This window comes from Varanus komodoensis, unplaced genomic scaffold (assembly GCF_004798865.1).
Source record: "Varanus komodoensis strain SLA01 unplaced genomic scaffold, ASM479886v1 scaffold145, whole genome shotgun sequence".
NCBI lineage: Eukaryota > Metazoa > Chordata > Lepidosauria > Squamata > Varanidae > Varanus > Varanus komodoensis.
The window spans coordinates 97135-111958 of record NW_025335425.1 but is presented as its reverse complement, the minus strand read 5'-3'; the positions used below and the strand labels follow the sequence as shown (position 1 = coordinate 111958).

Here is a 14824-nt window from a genome sequence, read left to right as displayed (position 1 = left end):
GCAGCTTGCTCAACAGGGCAGGAGCAAAAGGGAGGCTGGGGGAGATGGATGCAGGAAGAACTGGAAGCCAGAGACTGCTTTGTCCTCCTTTGGCATCTGAGTGCCATGTTTCCAGAGTGTGGTTGAGTGTGGTTAAGATAAACATCTTAGGATGCGTGGATGGACGATTTCTTAATTTTGTTCATGACTCTTAAAGAAAATGTTCTCAATGCTCCTTGTGCTGTCCCTTTTCACAACAAAATTATGAAGGTAGCACAATTGATTGGACACTGGGTAGAATTGTGCCTGAATTTGGACCTGAATTCAGGTCCAAAAAGATTTGGGAAGGGAAATTTAACCCCCCACATTGCTCATAACAAAATTTCTCCTGGCGCAGAAGAAACTGTTTAAAAGTTTGAGAAGCAAATCAAATATGTCTGGTGACACTTCAAAACATTGCATGGAGATATCGAACACTGAAATCAGAAACTGTTAGTAGAAACAAGAAAATATAAAACACAAAGATCTCTAATGAGATTACAGTGAAAATATATCTCACTTGCTGCTTCCCCATGGTTGAAAGGGATGCTCTTTTGTTTGTCCTGAAAACTGCAAAATAATTTTATTTATTTATGTATTTATTTACTTAATTGTATATTGCCCATGTACACAAAATGGATTTGTGAGGATTTCACCATTGTCAGAATCCTTGAACTTCTGACAAACAATAGCAATGCAAATTATGTTTTGTTTTTCGACATAAGATACTCCTTGGTGTTCAGGTGAGGCCTCACTAAAATAATGTAGCACTTGGGGAGGAAGATGCAGCCCAGAAGCCCAGCACTGGAGGTCAAGATGGAGAAGACCTGCACAGCCACCATGTACTTGCCCCTGGTGCTCAGGTAGGTGGGCACGAAGGACACCCAGACACTGCAGAAGACTAGCATGCTGAAGGTGATCAGCCTGGCTTCATTGAAGGCCCCAGGCAGCTTCCTGGCCAGGAAGGCCACCGTGAAGCAGATGGCAGCAAGCAAGCCCATGTAGCCGAGGGCAGCATAGAACATGGCCACAGAGCCTTCATTACACTGCAGGATGATGTGTCCAGCCTGGGAGTGCTTGTCAGAGTCAGAAAAGGGAGGCGATGTCCCCAGCCAGATGGTGGAGAGGACAACTTGAACACTGGAACACAAAATGACAATGGAGTTGGCCAAACTCCTCCCCAACCAGTTCCTTGCCCAGTTCCCTGGCTTGGTGGCAAGGAAGGCCAGCACCACGGTGATGGTTTTGGCCAGGAGGGAGGAGATGGCTACTGTAAAGATGATGCTGAAGGCTGTTTGTCGGAGGAGGCAGGTGATGCTTCTTGGCTGACCAATGAAGAGGAAAGAGGATGAAAAGCAAAGCAAGAGGGAGACAAGAAGGATGTAGGAGAGGTCTCGGTTGTTGGCCTTGACTACTGGTGTTTCTTGAAATTTTCTGAAGATTCCCAGAATGCTTACTGTGGTTATCGAGAAAAGTAAGGCCAAGAAAGTAAGGAAGGTCCCCAAATATTCTTCATAGGAGAGGAAGGTGACGGCCTTGGTGATGCACTGATCCCTGGCCTGGGTTGGATGCTGGTCTTCTGGACACTTCAGGCAAAGTTCAGCATCTGTTGGAAGTGAAAGGAACAGCACCCTGACATCTGTAGCAGTCCCTGCTTTGTACAATTCATTATTTTTGTTATTATGCATTAATTCCTACTTCAGTACTCGTAATTATTGTTCTTGTTATTATTCATTAATTGACTAATTCAGTGCAATTCAGTATTTTGTTTGTTTGTTTGTTTGTTTGGGAATCTTGTATGCCGCCCCATTTGCATGAGCCTCGGGTCGACTTCCAGCAAATAAATAACAATACAAATGCATAAAAACTGGAAACATCCAGGCAATAGGTTAAAATCAATCAGTAAATTAACAATCAATTAAAATAACATTTAAATGAAAAGGTCTTGGCCTGGCGCCGGAAAACAAATAACGATGGCGCCAGGTGACCTCTCTGGGGAGTGCATTCCATAAGTGGGGCGCCACCGCAGAGAAGACCCTCCTCCGGTACTCACCCTCCTAATATCTTCCTGGAGAAGGGCCTCTGCCGCCGATCTTAGGGAGTGGGAGGGCAAGTATGGATGCAGGTGCTCCTTTAGATAACCAAGTTCCAAGCCGTTTAGTGCTTTATAGGTAATGACCAGCACCTTGAATTGGGCCTGGACTTCGATGGGGAGCCAGTGAAGCTGATGAAGGACTGAGGTTATGTGAGAACAATGCCCAGTCCCTGTCAGCAACCTGGCAACTCTGTTTTGCACCATCTGAAGTATCCAGATCATCTTCAAGGGCAGCCCCACATAGAGCGTGTTACAGAAGTCTAATTGGGAAGTAACAAATGCATGCATCACTGTCGCTAGGCAGTTGTCTTCCTGGTAGGGATGCAACTGATGGATTAGCCGAAGCTGATGGAAAGCGCTCCTCGCTACTGCCGACACTTGAGCTTCCAAAGTCAGCTCTGGGTCGAGGAGCACTCCCAAGCTGGACAATGTCCAGGTCCTCCACCCCAAGCCCGAACTGCCTACCAATAGGACCTCCATCTTGTCTGGACTGAGCTTCAGTATTGTTATTATTATTACTATTACAATCATTGGTAGCAGTAGTAATGGCATCATTGTGGTGTGATTGGCAACAGATTTTGCTTTCCTTCAGGTCATGAACTTGCTGGGCCACTTCCTTCTTCAAAGTCAAGAAATTTCCTCACATAAATTATGTTAGCCAGCAACATGGAAGCACTTTTCAAAGTGGACTAGCATGTGTCGTGGTATATTCCTTTTAGCCATCATGTGAAAGCTCAAACTTTAGAAAATGTATAACCCTGGCCGGCAGTGCATCCCTCACTCCTCCCAATGCAGTAGGGTGACCATATGTGGATGAAGCACTGAGGACTGTTTTATGCCTGGAAGTGCAGGGAGGCCATGCAGTCTGATGGGGCCGATCCATGGCCATTTGTTGCCTCACCAAGAAACCCACGTGGAAGGTGACATTCTCCAGCATTCATCTTTAGACTCCCTTGTGAAATGGTTTAGCAATGACCACACTAAAGCCGCTATAAAATATGACCAGGTTTGCACCATTCCTTAATGACTTGGGAGTTTTCCATTTCAGTTTTCACAGTATGTAAACCCCTAGTCACTGCTTCTCCTAAGGTGATTCAGTCCAGGGAATCAAGTCACCTGCCAATCTTTGGCTTTCCATGAGGTGGTAGTTTAAGCCGTGTTCATTTGGTGTGTCAGACACAGAACCTGTTTTTTCCCCTCATGGGTCCAGGATATTGTGTATGAATCAAGGGACAAGAATTACCAAGAATCTCTGCTGCACCCCTCCACAGGAGTAAAATTCCCACCAAAGTCTACCGATCAAAACTTGAGATCTGTCTGCCACCACCTTTCTCCAATCCTGGCTCAATCCTCTTTCTTCCACAGAGAGTTTCATTCCACTGTCTTCAGCTGCACTCCATAAACCATCCTTCCACCTTCCAAGCCCATCCCCTTAGAAACAGTTGTTCTGCAAGGCAGAAAGCTAGTAAGCCCCATGTTCCCTGCCGGTGACTCATTTTTCCATGTGGCCCAGATCCCATCCATGAATCAATTTCTATGAATATTCCTTGGGGGAGCTGCACAGGGAGCTGTCCGTTGCTGTGAAAGAGGAGTGGAAGGACTGCAGGGTAGGTTTGGCATCAGGTGTTAACACACCTGGAGTGGACAGAAGGCCAAGGAGGACATGGCTTTGAGTGAACCACACCCCAAACATGATTTTCTGCTCTAATACTGCAGAAACAACAATCCCATCCTAAATTCTTGCAGAATGGTTTTGCACCCTCAAATGCAACCCATACCTTGGATGGATATTTCCCTCCCAGTAACACTGCCTTTTCCTCCATTCTCACCCACCTTCCTCTGTGGAGATGGTTCCTTCTGGGCAGGGAAGGCAGTCATAGCAGCAAACAGGTTCCCCTTCCCGAGCAACCTTGAAGGATCCTGGGCGGCAGCTCTCCACACACCTGGACAGGGGCATTGGCTGAGCAAGAGAGAAGTATCAAGGGAGATGAATTGGGGCTGATGAAAGTGTGGATTGGGGAGACAGAGCTGGAAAGGAAGGAGAGAAGAGGACCTCCATAATTTCAGTGGATTCTGCAACAAAAGCCCACCTTGTGACCCTGTGAGGCTGGAGCAGCTCAGCATTCCCTGCAAATTAGGTGCATCACCTATATTCAATACACCATCTTCATGTCAGAATAGCCAGAATGTTATGGGATGGGGAATTAAAACAATGAAATGAAGTGGATGGTTTTCTTCACCTGATCTTGCCATGTGGGCCACACAACAGGACCTTGCTGAATAGTGAACTTGAGGCCAGGCAACCCTCGTCTTTCTAGACTCCCAACTTTCACTCTTACAATAGACTTGTTGAGAAACTTTATCCAATTCACAAGGTCCAAGTTGGCTGCCAGGTCTCCGTTCTCATCTAAATACATCCCATCAGTAGATTGATTGTGAAACTGGGGGTCTCTCAGGAAAGGGTGGAGCTGGAACAACACAGAAAGCACAAGCATTTGACAGGACACATTTTATACTCCAATTTTTGCTAAGAACTGGTTCCACTTTAATGTGGCTTGGTATAATGATTGTCATGGACACATTTCTGATTTCATTCCTGGAAGTCCATGGTCTGATTTGCAATTTGCTTTGCTGAAATCCACATCCATGAGATCCCAGGCATTTCCACAGTCCACCGAAATTACCTAATCTAAAGTGAAATCTGATTCAACTGGCAGGTTTTCTTCCTGACATTTCCATTTTGGTTTCTTGGCATCACTGCATTGTTTTCAAGATGTCTGAAGATCAACAGCATTATAATCTGCTCCAGATTTTCCCAAAAACTGAACTTAGATTGACTGGTCTGTAGTTCCAAGAGGACTATTTCTTTCCCTTCTTCAAGATGAAGTCAAAATTAGGACTTCTGCAGCCATCTGGCACTTCTACCATCCTCCAGGATTACTCAAATAAAGTAAGAACATTGTTCCAAGACTTCTTCTGCCAGCTCCTTTCTTACTTTTAAATGAAGTTAAATGAATCAGGGTCTAGAGACTGACTCTTTCATTATGAGTAGAAGATCTTTGACCCGTAGCCTTTCCGGCTTGAGCCCCCATCATGTTCCTTCTGCTTGCCCCTCCCTTCCTCAGGGAGTTCCTTATTCCTGTTTTGGGAGAGGACAGAGTCAAAGAAAGAACTGGACCTTTGGACTTCCTTTGTCCTCTGTCATCAGTTTGCCATCAGCAGGGAATTCCTGAACCACTGGACATACCTGGAGAAGGCTTTTTGAGGCGTTTAGCATCCCACATTAGCTTCCATGCATTCTCCACTTTAGCCTTCCTGATCCCATCCCTGCAATTCTCAACTGCCCGCCCATATTCTTCTTTTGTAGCCTGCCCTTCTTTCCTCTTCCTTTATAAGTCGATTTCCCCGAGTTTCTCAAAACCAGCTTTCCAAAAACCAGGGTTTGACGTTCCTTCTGGAAGAAGTCTTGTATGGTGTAGTCACCTTACCCCAGGTTTCCTGTAGTTGCTGCTTTGTCCACTAGAGCTTCCCTATTGTTTACATATTGTCTGCGATTCTGATTCTTGGGGAGCTGAAAGAAGTCACATGGTTTCTTTGCTTTCTTCTAGTTCCTTCGCTCCTGACTATCCCCCTTTTCCAAGAAGTTCCCTCCTCATTTCCCCTTTTCTCAGGACTCTTTTCTTTGGCCACAGCCCCCTGTTGCTCTTCTGCCCTGTATTACACTTAGCTGTTGCAGCTCCACTGCTCTGCCTTCAAACTTGGTCTTCAAGATGTGACATTATGCGCTTCCTCCTCTCTTCCCAGAAGGTGACCAGCAGAGTCCCCTGCCTCGCTCTCCTCTTCCACTACACCTCCACTGCCAAACTCTCCTTTTCTGCTCTTTCTCTGGGAGCTTGCTTGCTTGTATGGAAGGTCCATGATCAGTTGGGGCACCATCCACTGCACAGTTAAGTGAGGATCCAATATGTTTTCTGGTATCAGAAATCCAGACTCAACTAAGTGTAGCTTGTGCTCAATGAGGCACAGGATATTAAACACAGATTGTGTTCTCACCCCAGACAAATCAGCAAGCCCAAGTATTGTTATCCCAAAAAATCTGAGAGCAAGGACCCGTAAGATCTTCCTGTTTCAGGATGGCTTGAAAGAAATCAAGGGACCAGGACTAGATGGACTCCATCCCAGAATATCAGGTGAAGGGACAAAAACAGGAGCCAGCAATGAGGGTATTCCAGTTGCCCTATGCATATAGAAAATCTCATCTCAATTTCTAAAATTCTAAATTCAAGGCTATGATTTTTGAATTGCTCAATTAATCAGGTCATGGTCATGGTCATTGATTGATTGATTGATTTATATCCTGCCTTTTTCCTACGAATGTACATGTTCAGTCACAAAGTCGTGCCTGACTCTTTATGACCCCACAGACAATATTCCTCCAGGTTCTCCTGTCTTCCGCCATCCCCCGGAGTACACCAAAGCCCACAAACACCTCTCCAGTGACCAGCCAGCCAGCCACCTCAACCTCAGCTTTCCTTTTCTCCTTTTCCCATCGATCATTCCCAGCATTCATCTAGCCCCACCTTTCTCATGATGTGCTCTGCATTTAAGTTAAATAGGCAGGACCATAATATACAGCCTTGCCAAACTCCTTTCTCAATTTTGAGCCTTCAGTGGTTCCATGTTCAGATCTCACTGTTGCTTCTTGACCCACATATAGGTTTCTCAAGAGAAAAATAAGATGGTCCGGTACTCCCATCTCTTTAAGAACTTGCCCCAATTTGTTATGATCCACAAAATCAAAGGCTTTAGCATAATCATTGAAGCAAAAGTAGATGGTTTCCTGGAACTCCCTAGCTTTCTCCATGATCCAGCATATGTTGGCAATTTGAACTCCAGTTCCTCTGCTTCTTTCAAACACTGCCTATACTTCTGGTAGTTCTCAGTCCACATACTGCTAGAGCTTAGCTTGTAGAATTTTGAGCATAATGTTGCTAGTGTGAGAAAAGAGTGCAATTGTACAGTGTGTTTGAACTTCTTTGGCATTGCCCTTCTTTGGGATTGGAATGTAAGATGACCTTTTCCAATCCAGTGGCCACTGTTGAATTTTCCAAATTTGCTGACATATTGAGTGCAGCATTTTAACTACATTGTCTTTTAGGATTTTGAATAACTCAGCTGGAATACTGTCACCTCCACTAGCTTTGTTGTTGCTCAGACTTCCAACGGCCCTTTTGACTTCACATTCCAGGATGTCTGGCTTGAGGTCAGCGACCACTCCATCGTGGTTATCAGGGACATCAAAATATTTATTGTAAAGTGTTTCTGTGTAATTTTTCCACCTCTTTTAAATCTCTGCCTCTGCTAGATCATTGCCAATTTTGTCTTTTATGGTGCCCATCTTTGCAAGACATGTTCCCTTTATATCTCCAAATTTCTTGATGAGATCATTCCCATTCTATTGCCTTCCTCTATTTCTTTACGCTGTTCATTTAAGAAGGCCTTCTTAGCTCTTCTAGCTATTCTCTGGAATTCTGCATTTAATTGGGTATAACTTTCCCTTTCTCCCTTTCTTTTTACTTTCCGTCTTTCCTCAGCTATTTGTAAAGCTTCCTCAGACAGCCATTTTGCTTTCTTGAATTTCTTTTTCTTTGGGTCCGGGGTGTGGTTTGTGCCTTGAACATGGCTGTTTCCTCCAGATCCAAGAGGAAGCAGATGGAAGTTGGAAGAAAGCTTGATGTGAACCATCTTCATCCATGGCAGGTATTTGCTCCCCTTCTAGTTATCTTTGCTGTATATTCCAATTAATTAACATCCCTTCAGGTGTCACTGCCTCAATTGTTTTTACTGACTGGATAGAGCTTCTCCATCTTTGGCTTCAGAGCACATAATCAATCTGATTTCTGTGTTGACCATCTGGTGATGTCCAGGTGTAGAATTGTCTCCTGAGTTGTTGGAAAAGAGTGCTTTCTATGAACAGAATGTTCTCTCGACATAACTCTGCTAGCCTTTGCCCTGTTTCATTTTTTACTCCAAGGCCAAACTTGCCTGTTATTCCAGTTATCTTTTGACTTCCCAGTTTAGCATTCCAATCTCCCATGATGATAAGGACATTATTTTTTTTTTTGGTGTTGGTCCTTGTTTTGTATATTTTCATAGAACTGGTCAACTTCAGCCTCTTCGGCATTGGTGCTTGGAGCATAGACATGAACTACTGTGACGTTGAATGGTTTGCCTGGATTCGAACTGAGATCATTCTGTCATTTTGGAGATTGTATCCCAGTACTGCTTTTCTTACTCTTTTATTGACTATGAAGACTACTCCATTTCTTCTGAGGGATTCTTGCCTGCAGTAGTATACCTGATGGTCATCTGAATTAAATTCACCCATTCCTGTCTGTTTGTGTTCTTTGATTCCCAAGATGTCGAAGTTTAGTCTTGTCATGTCATGTTTCACCACACCCACCTTACCTTGATTCATGGATCTTACATTCCAGGTTCCTATGGATTATAGATCTTTGCAGCATCAGAGTTTCTTTTCACCACCAGATACATCCACAACTGAGTGTCCTTTCAGCTTTGACCCAGTCACTTTATTCTTTATGGCACTACTAGTACTAGCCCTCTGTTCTTCCCCAGTAGCATATTGGACACCTTCCAACCTGAGCAGCTCATCTTCCAGCATCATATCTTTTTGCCTTTTGGTACCATCCATGGGGTTTTCATGGCAAATATACTGGAGTGGGTTGCCATTTCCTTCTCCTGTGCATCATGTTTTTTTAGACCTCTCTGCTATGACCTGTCCGTCTTGGGTGCCCCTGCATGTCATAGCTCATAGATTCATTGCACTATGCTACCCCTTCACTGTGGCAAGGCATGAAGGGATGTTAATTTATCAGAATATTCAGCAAAGATAACTAGAAAGGGAAGCAAATACCTGCCATGGATGAAGATGGTTCACATCAAACTTTCCTCCAACTTCCATCTGCTTCCTCTTGGATCTGGAGGAAACAGCCAAGTTCAAGGCACGAACCACAGCCTGGACTGTGTTGTAAGAAAAGAAGCTGTCCAGAGACAGTGTTCTCTCCTTTTCCACTTGGGGCAGTCCCTCGGGTTTCTCCTTCTCTCTGCATCTTGTCCACACTTTCACTGACAGCACATGTCTTGAATAAGAGCACTTGAATGCTCTGTTCATGAATTCCTCCATAGAGATATAAAAATCATCAAAACCATCATAGTTCATCCCTTTTCTTGTTTGGGGAATGAAAGAAAAATATGTATACACATGTGCAAAAGGTATGCCAGTATAAATGAAATCAAAGGCAAAGTTGGACAAAGTTGTGGTGATCCAGACTTTCCCATTAACAGGTTTCATCAACATTTCAATAGACATTTCTACAATTTCAATTGCATAGAACAGCATATAGATCTCTGCAAAATAAATGAAGACTCTGATTTCAACCAGCTCCTCCAGTGATGGCACATCAATTAGAATATTACCCGATTTCATTTGTGAGATGCTGTGTGAAAAAGTCACACATATCCCATTCCTGAGGAGCTCCGGTTTCAGGGTTCTCATGAACTTTTCTCCATTCTCAGTGTCCACTGAAAAGAGACCCACCATCCTCCACCCGAAATGCAGCAGCAGTTTGACAATTCCTGGATACTGGATGCCTTCTTCAGGGACCATCCTGTAGAAGGAACGGGAGTGGCTTTTATCTCTCAGGACCTGAGAAGTGAAAGCATACGTGACCTGCAAAAAAAAAAAAAAAAGAGGAGAGTGATGCACTGTTTCACTTAGACACCATATCAATGTTTTTTATCTCATGAAACTAAATTACTTAACCTTTAGTTATCTGCATGAATCATTACTCAAAAGGAAGCAATGCTAACAATTTCAGAAAAGTCCAATGTTTAATCGTCATAAATTTTCAACCCTGAAAAATGGATGCCATGAGTTGCCTGGACTCTTGAGCATCTCATTCTCCACCCTGGAGAATAATGTTCCTAGGATGAATCTGAGTAGAATGGGTTCATAGGGGTGATTGGACACAAAGTGTCTGAGTTGGTTCATAGAGTTGGTTCAACAGAGATGCCGTGGACTTCTTCCTGGAGTTTCAGAGCCCTCCTTTCCCTTCTGTAATACAAGGGAAGTAGAAGAAAACCAGCCTTGATGTCCATGATATGATTGGTCCTGAAGTGCAGAATTTTTCACTCTCCATCTGGTCCTAAGACCACCATTATGGTTCCTCTTGTAGGTCAAAGGGGGCTGTTACCCTTTTCATCCCAGGATTGATTAGGATTGTCTATTATCCTTGGAGGGCTATCAGGCATCAAAAGTATTTGGAGAATCTTTGCTTTCTCTACATGGCACCTCCAATTGCTTCCCCCATATCCCGCACCTGTGGAATATTGTAGATGCCCAGCATGTTGGAAAGCTGGATGGAGTTATCTGAGTCTAATGCTTCAAAGACAGCCAGCAAATCATTTTGCTTGCCACACTTGTAATTGGGAACATGGGTCTGGGTAGTCGAGATCAGGTCTATGGCTGCATCCGAAGTCATTCTAGCATCATTAAGGCTGTCGTAGATGTTGTAGCCCAGGGTGATGTTGGGCAAGAGGCTGGGATTCTGGTTGACCTCCTGAATGGCAAACACTAAGGAGAGGACGTTCCAGTAAGAGGTGGATCCCATCCTGTGAAAAAGAAAAGAAATGGGTCCCCCTCTCATCCCATTTGATGAGTCCTTGCCATTTGAGGTTGCATTAACCTTTGCATCCTACTTCTTGGGCTTCCACATGCTCAGCCTGGTCCCAACCCAATGTGAAGCCCAGCTGCCATTTCCAGCAGACTTGCTGGTGGGAATCCAGTGGGTGAGTGGGCCTCTTTCCCATCCAAGAGCAGATCCATTCCTCATTACAAGAGACCTGCTGCACAGGGACATAACCCATGGCAACCCAGTCCAGCTTGTGCAGCCAATCACACTGAAGGAGATCGGTAGAACAGAGGAAAGAAAGGGGGCACATGTTATGGGGCTCAGTGCTCTCCCATTGCCCTGGACTCTCCCCTGGCTCTTGCTGTCCTTCAGTTTGCTGGCAAGGTATTCATGAGAAAGAAACCACCTGGAAGAAAATGGTCTGGCTTTGCATGCCACTGCAAGCCATGCTGCCCAGCTGCCACAGCCTTTTTTAATATCATGGGAACCAGATCAATGATTTACCAAAGCTTTCCATGAGAGGCAGGTTTCTTGAAAGTGTGTGGTCTAAAATGGCCATGTGCCAAAGAGAGGCCAGCACTGAAGACATAGTCTCCTGGCTGGTAGAAATTTCGTGGCTGCAGCTCATCCTGATCCCAGCTCCAGGGGCATTTGGCCTCCAGAATCTTGCAGGAGGCCTGTTGGGGCAGCAACAGCAGCAGGCGAAATAGCATCATCTTAGTAGGCACTTGATATGGACTCTCCACTACCTTTTCAATCAACTAGAGGAATACTTAGAAGCATGATTTTCTTTCCAAGCTGAGGAGGAGTCTAGCCAGCCACGTCTTCAGCAGAAGGAAATGAGAAGTGCTCTGCATGGAGGCCTCCTCCCCAGCTCTCAACCTCTCCCCAGCTCTGAACAGGATGGGAGCTGATTCTGTGCCTTCACTTGTTTGGCTGGATGCAAGACACACCTCTGCAATCTGATGTGTGCATCAGTGGGCTCAGGATGGTGTTGGGGGAAGGGACCCCAGGAGGTTTAGCAAGGAGACCAGTAATGAATTATGATTTCCACAATTATAAAGCCACCTGGCTGGAGCACCTCTGCGACTCCCTGAACACTTTCCTCAGTCCCATGTGCAAGGATCCATCTGGAGAAAGGCATGCGTCTGAGAATTCTTCTGGGAATTCTCTGCTGCAGTCCCTTGGAGGCAAGCAGGATCAAATGACTCCTTTGGTCATGTGCTCTGTAATTGGCCTCGCAGGTTGAGCTTCTGCAGCGCACACTTGCCATTCTACCCTGCACCCATTATGTCCTCTGTAGTGAGGGAATTTGGGGCAGCCAAAACTGTGCTGTACTTTGTTCCTCCCCATTTCTGGCCTGCTCTGCTGGGTCCCTGGATGACCCACTCAGGCCATCTCTAGCCCAGACAACTGCTATCTTCACAAGGCAGAATAATTTTCCTCTTGACCCTCTTTGTGCTCTAGAGATGGGGCAGACTGTGATTCTGATTATGAGAGAATGTCCTTGTTGGAGGAACGATCCTCTTAGTCCCACCCCAGCTATCTTGAAGGACTGGGAAAGAAGCCAATTTCCCTCTGCATTCTCCCCTCCTTTCCTATTTCTCTTGGAAAATGTTTCTCCTTTGCTACCAGTAAAGGTCACTGTCCATCTCTGGCATCCTGTTACCCTTGGGGTGTGTGTGCTGGGACTGCGTGTTTCCCACTGATGTCTCCAGGAGAGGGAGCCAGTTTTAGGATGGGCATGGCTAAAAGCAGAACCTGAACAATGGCTTGACAAGATGAAGCAGAGGGAGTTTGGTTATGCATCCATCTATTGGATCCACAGTGCCATAAACTGGACGGGGGCTGTGAGATCCACGTGTAATCTCTGCTCATCCTTGAAGATCCCTGGATGACTTTTGGTCAGTTGCCCACTCTCAGGCTAACCTACCAGACAGGGTCTTGTTGTCAGGAAAAGGATCAAGAGGAGAAGTAGACAAATTGCCTGTTTTTCTCATCTGTGGAAAAGGACAGGATATAAGTACAATATGATATTAACAATAATACTGACAATAATGTGACGAATATTAATAGAATTACTCCATCATGAAAATTAACCAGAAAACACTTCAGAGAGCAGTCATAATCCAGGAGAGCATCCAGGCTGACAGGTAACAGCCTGCTTATTGAGAAGTTTTCCAAATTCATGCCACATCGAGACAGCCATGTAGATAGTCCCAGTCCAGAGTCACAAGTTCCTGTTTTGGCTGGCAACCATGATGTTCAGAAATGGGACCATCATCCACTGGCAGCCAATTTGAGGTCTCTGGAGGGAAACCGGCATCCTGGATGCCACGAAGGCTTCCTCTGGAGTGCTTCTGGTTGCACACACAGAAACTCCACGAACGGATGAGGAGGTGGTGCAGGGAGGGTGTGTGGCCCAAGGATCTCCTCAGCCCTCCTGTTCCCCCACATGCTACTGGGATATCCCCTCCAGGTTTGCATTTGGCATTGGGAAGTGCCTCCATCTCCCTTTTCCCCCCCTTGCTCAGCCCTCTCCAGGGATCCATTTCAAAGCTGTCATGCCACCTTGGGATTTTGCTGTGTGAGGAATCAGGGAAGAAAGACAGTAGGTCAGAATGGCAGGGACTTTGTAGGTGAGGGAAAGAAGCAGAAAACCAAGAGTGGAAGCTTTGCGTGAGCCTGTGTACTCAATAACTGCGACTCCTGTTTCTCCTTAAGAGATGCTTTGCTATTAGCAGGAAGTCTTCTTTATAGAGACAGTGTAGGGAGAGTAACCTGGGAAACTCCTGTGTGCTTCGTTTTGCTTTTCTATCAGGCTTTGTTGTTGTTGTTAGTTGTGAAGTCATGTCTGACCCATCGCGACCCCATGGACAACAGTCCTCCAGGCCTTCCTGTCCTCCACCATACCCCAGAGTCCACTTAAGCTCACACCAACTGCTTTAGTGACTCCATCTAGCCACCTCATCCTCTGTTGTCCCCTTCTTCTTTTGCCATCTATTGTTCCCAGCATTAGACTCTTCTCCAGGGAGTCCTTCCTTCTCATTAGGTGGCCAAAGTAATTGAGTTTCATCTTCAGTATCTGGCCTTCTAAAGAGCACTCAGGGTTGATCTCATCTAGGACTGACCGGTTTGATCGCCTTGCAGTCCAAGGTGCTCGTAGGAGTCTCCTCCAGCAGCACAATTCAAAGGCCTCAGTCCTTTGGTGCTCAGCCTACCTTATGGTCCAACTTTCACAGCCATACATTGCAACTGGGAAAACCATAGCCTTGACTATACGCACTTTTTTTGGCAGGGTGATGTCTCTGCTTTTTAGTATGCTGTCTAGATTTGCCATAGCTTTCCTCCCCAGAAGCAAGTGACTTTCAATTTCTTGGCTGCAGTGATCTGCGGTGATCTTGGAGCCCAGAAAAATAAAATCTGTCACTACCTCTATTTCTTCCCCATTGGTTTGCTAGGAATTGCGACATGCATAAATTTTGGTTTCTGACAAATGGGGATGGTGTCTCGAATCCTTCCGTCTTGCACTCGTGTTTCTGCAGTGTGACTCTAATAGAACCATCATGAACACGGTAAAGAATGCTAGATCAGATCTATCATATTTTAGGCGGCATCTTTGCAGTAGTAGTTCCCCTGAACTGGGCTGAACTGTCTTTTTTTTTCTTTTCAGTGCCAGGTGAAGACATATCTTTTAGGAAAAAGTTAATGCTTAGCCCCTGAATGATGTGGCCCTTTTTATACTGTTATTATAGATGTTTTAATTTGTTCGTGTTTTAATAGGTTTTTAATGTGGTTTATCATGTTTTAGAATGTTTAATGTATTGTAAGCCACCTAGGAAGGTCTCAGCAGTTTTAAGTGGCATATAATGTGAATAAACAAACAAAGAATCAAACTGGACCATCCAAGTCAAGTCAGCCAAAAAAGCTAGGGGACAGAGCTTTTTGAAAAGTCCTAGAATCATAGAACAGAAGGGGGCATGAATGTACTCCTTTTGCT

The 14824-nt window shown here is 45.1% G+C and overlaps 1 protein-coding gene across 1 annotated transcript; it reads right to left on the bottom strand.

The window, feature by feature from the left end:
• Window positions 1–719: 719 nt before the first annotated feature.
• On the bottom strand, window positions 720–10674 carry LOC123020221 (vomeronasal type-2 receptor 26-like). Its single transcript, XM_044423658.1, has 3 exons — window positions 10513–10674; window positions 9611–9839; window positions 720–1624 (listed from the first exon to the last, which is right to left on the bottom strand). Exons 1-3 carry the CDS (start codon window positions 10672–10674, stop codon window positions 720–722), a joined length of 1296 nt encoding a protein of 431 aa, XP_044279593.1.
• Between the last annotated feature and the right edge of the window lie 4150 nt (window positions 10675–14824).

Excerpts from the sequence above, each read along its gene's own strand:
- LOC123020221 (XM_044423658.1), bottom strand. The coding sequence starts at position 10,674 with ATGACTTCGGATGCAGCCATAGACCTGATCTCGACTACCCAGACCCAT. Across the intron at positions 9,840-10,512 it reads GCATCTACAATATTCCACAG|GTCCTGAGAGATAAAAGCCA; the intron begins GTGCGGGATATG and ends TTCACTTCTCAG. Across the intron at positions 1,625-9,610 it reads CATCTCACAAATGAAATCGG|ATGCTGAACTTTGCCTGAAG; the intron begins GTAATATTCTAA and ends CACTTCCAACAG.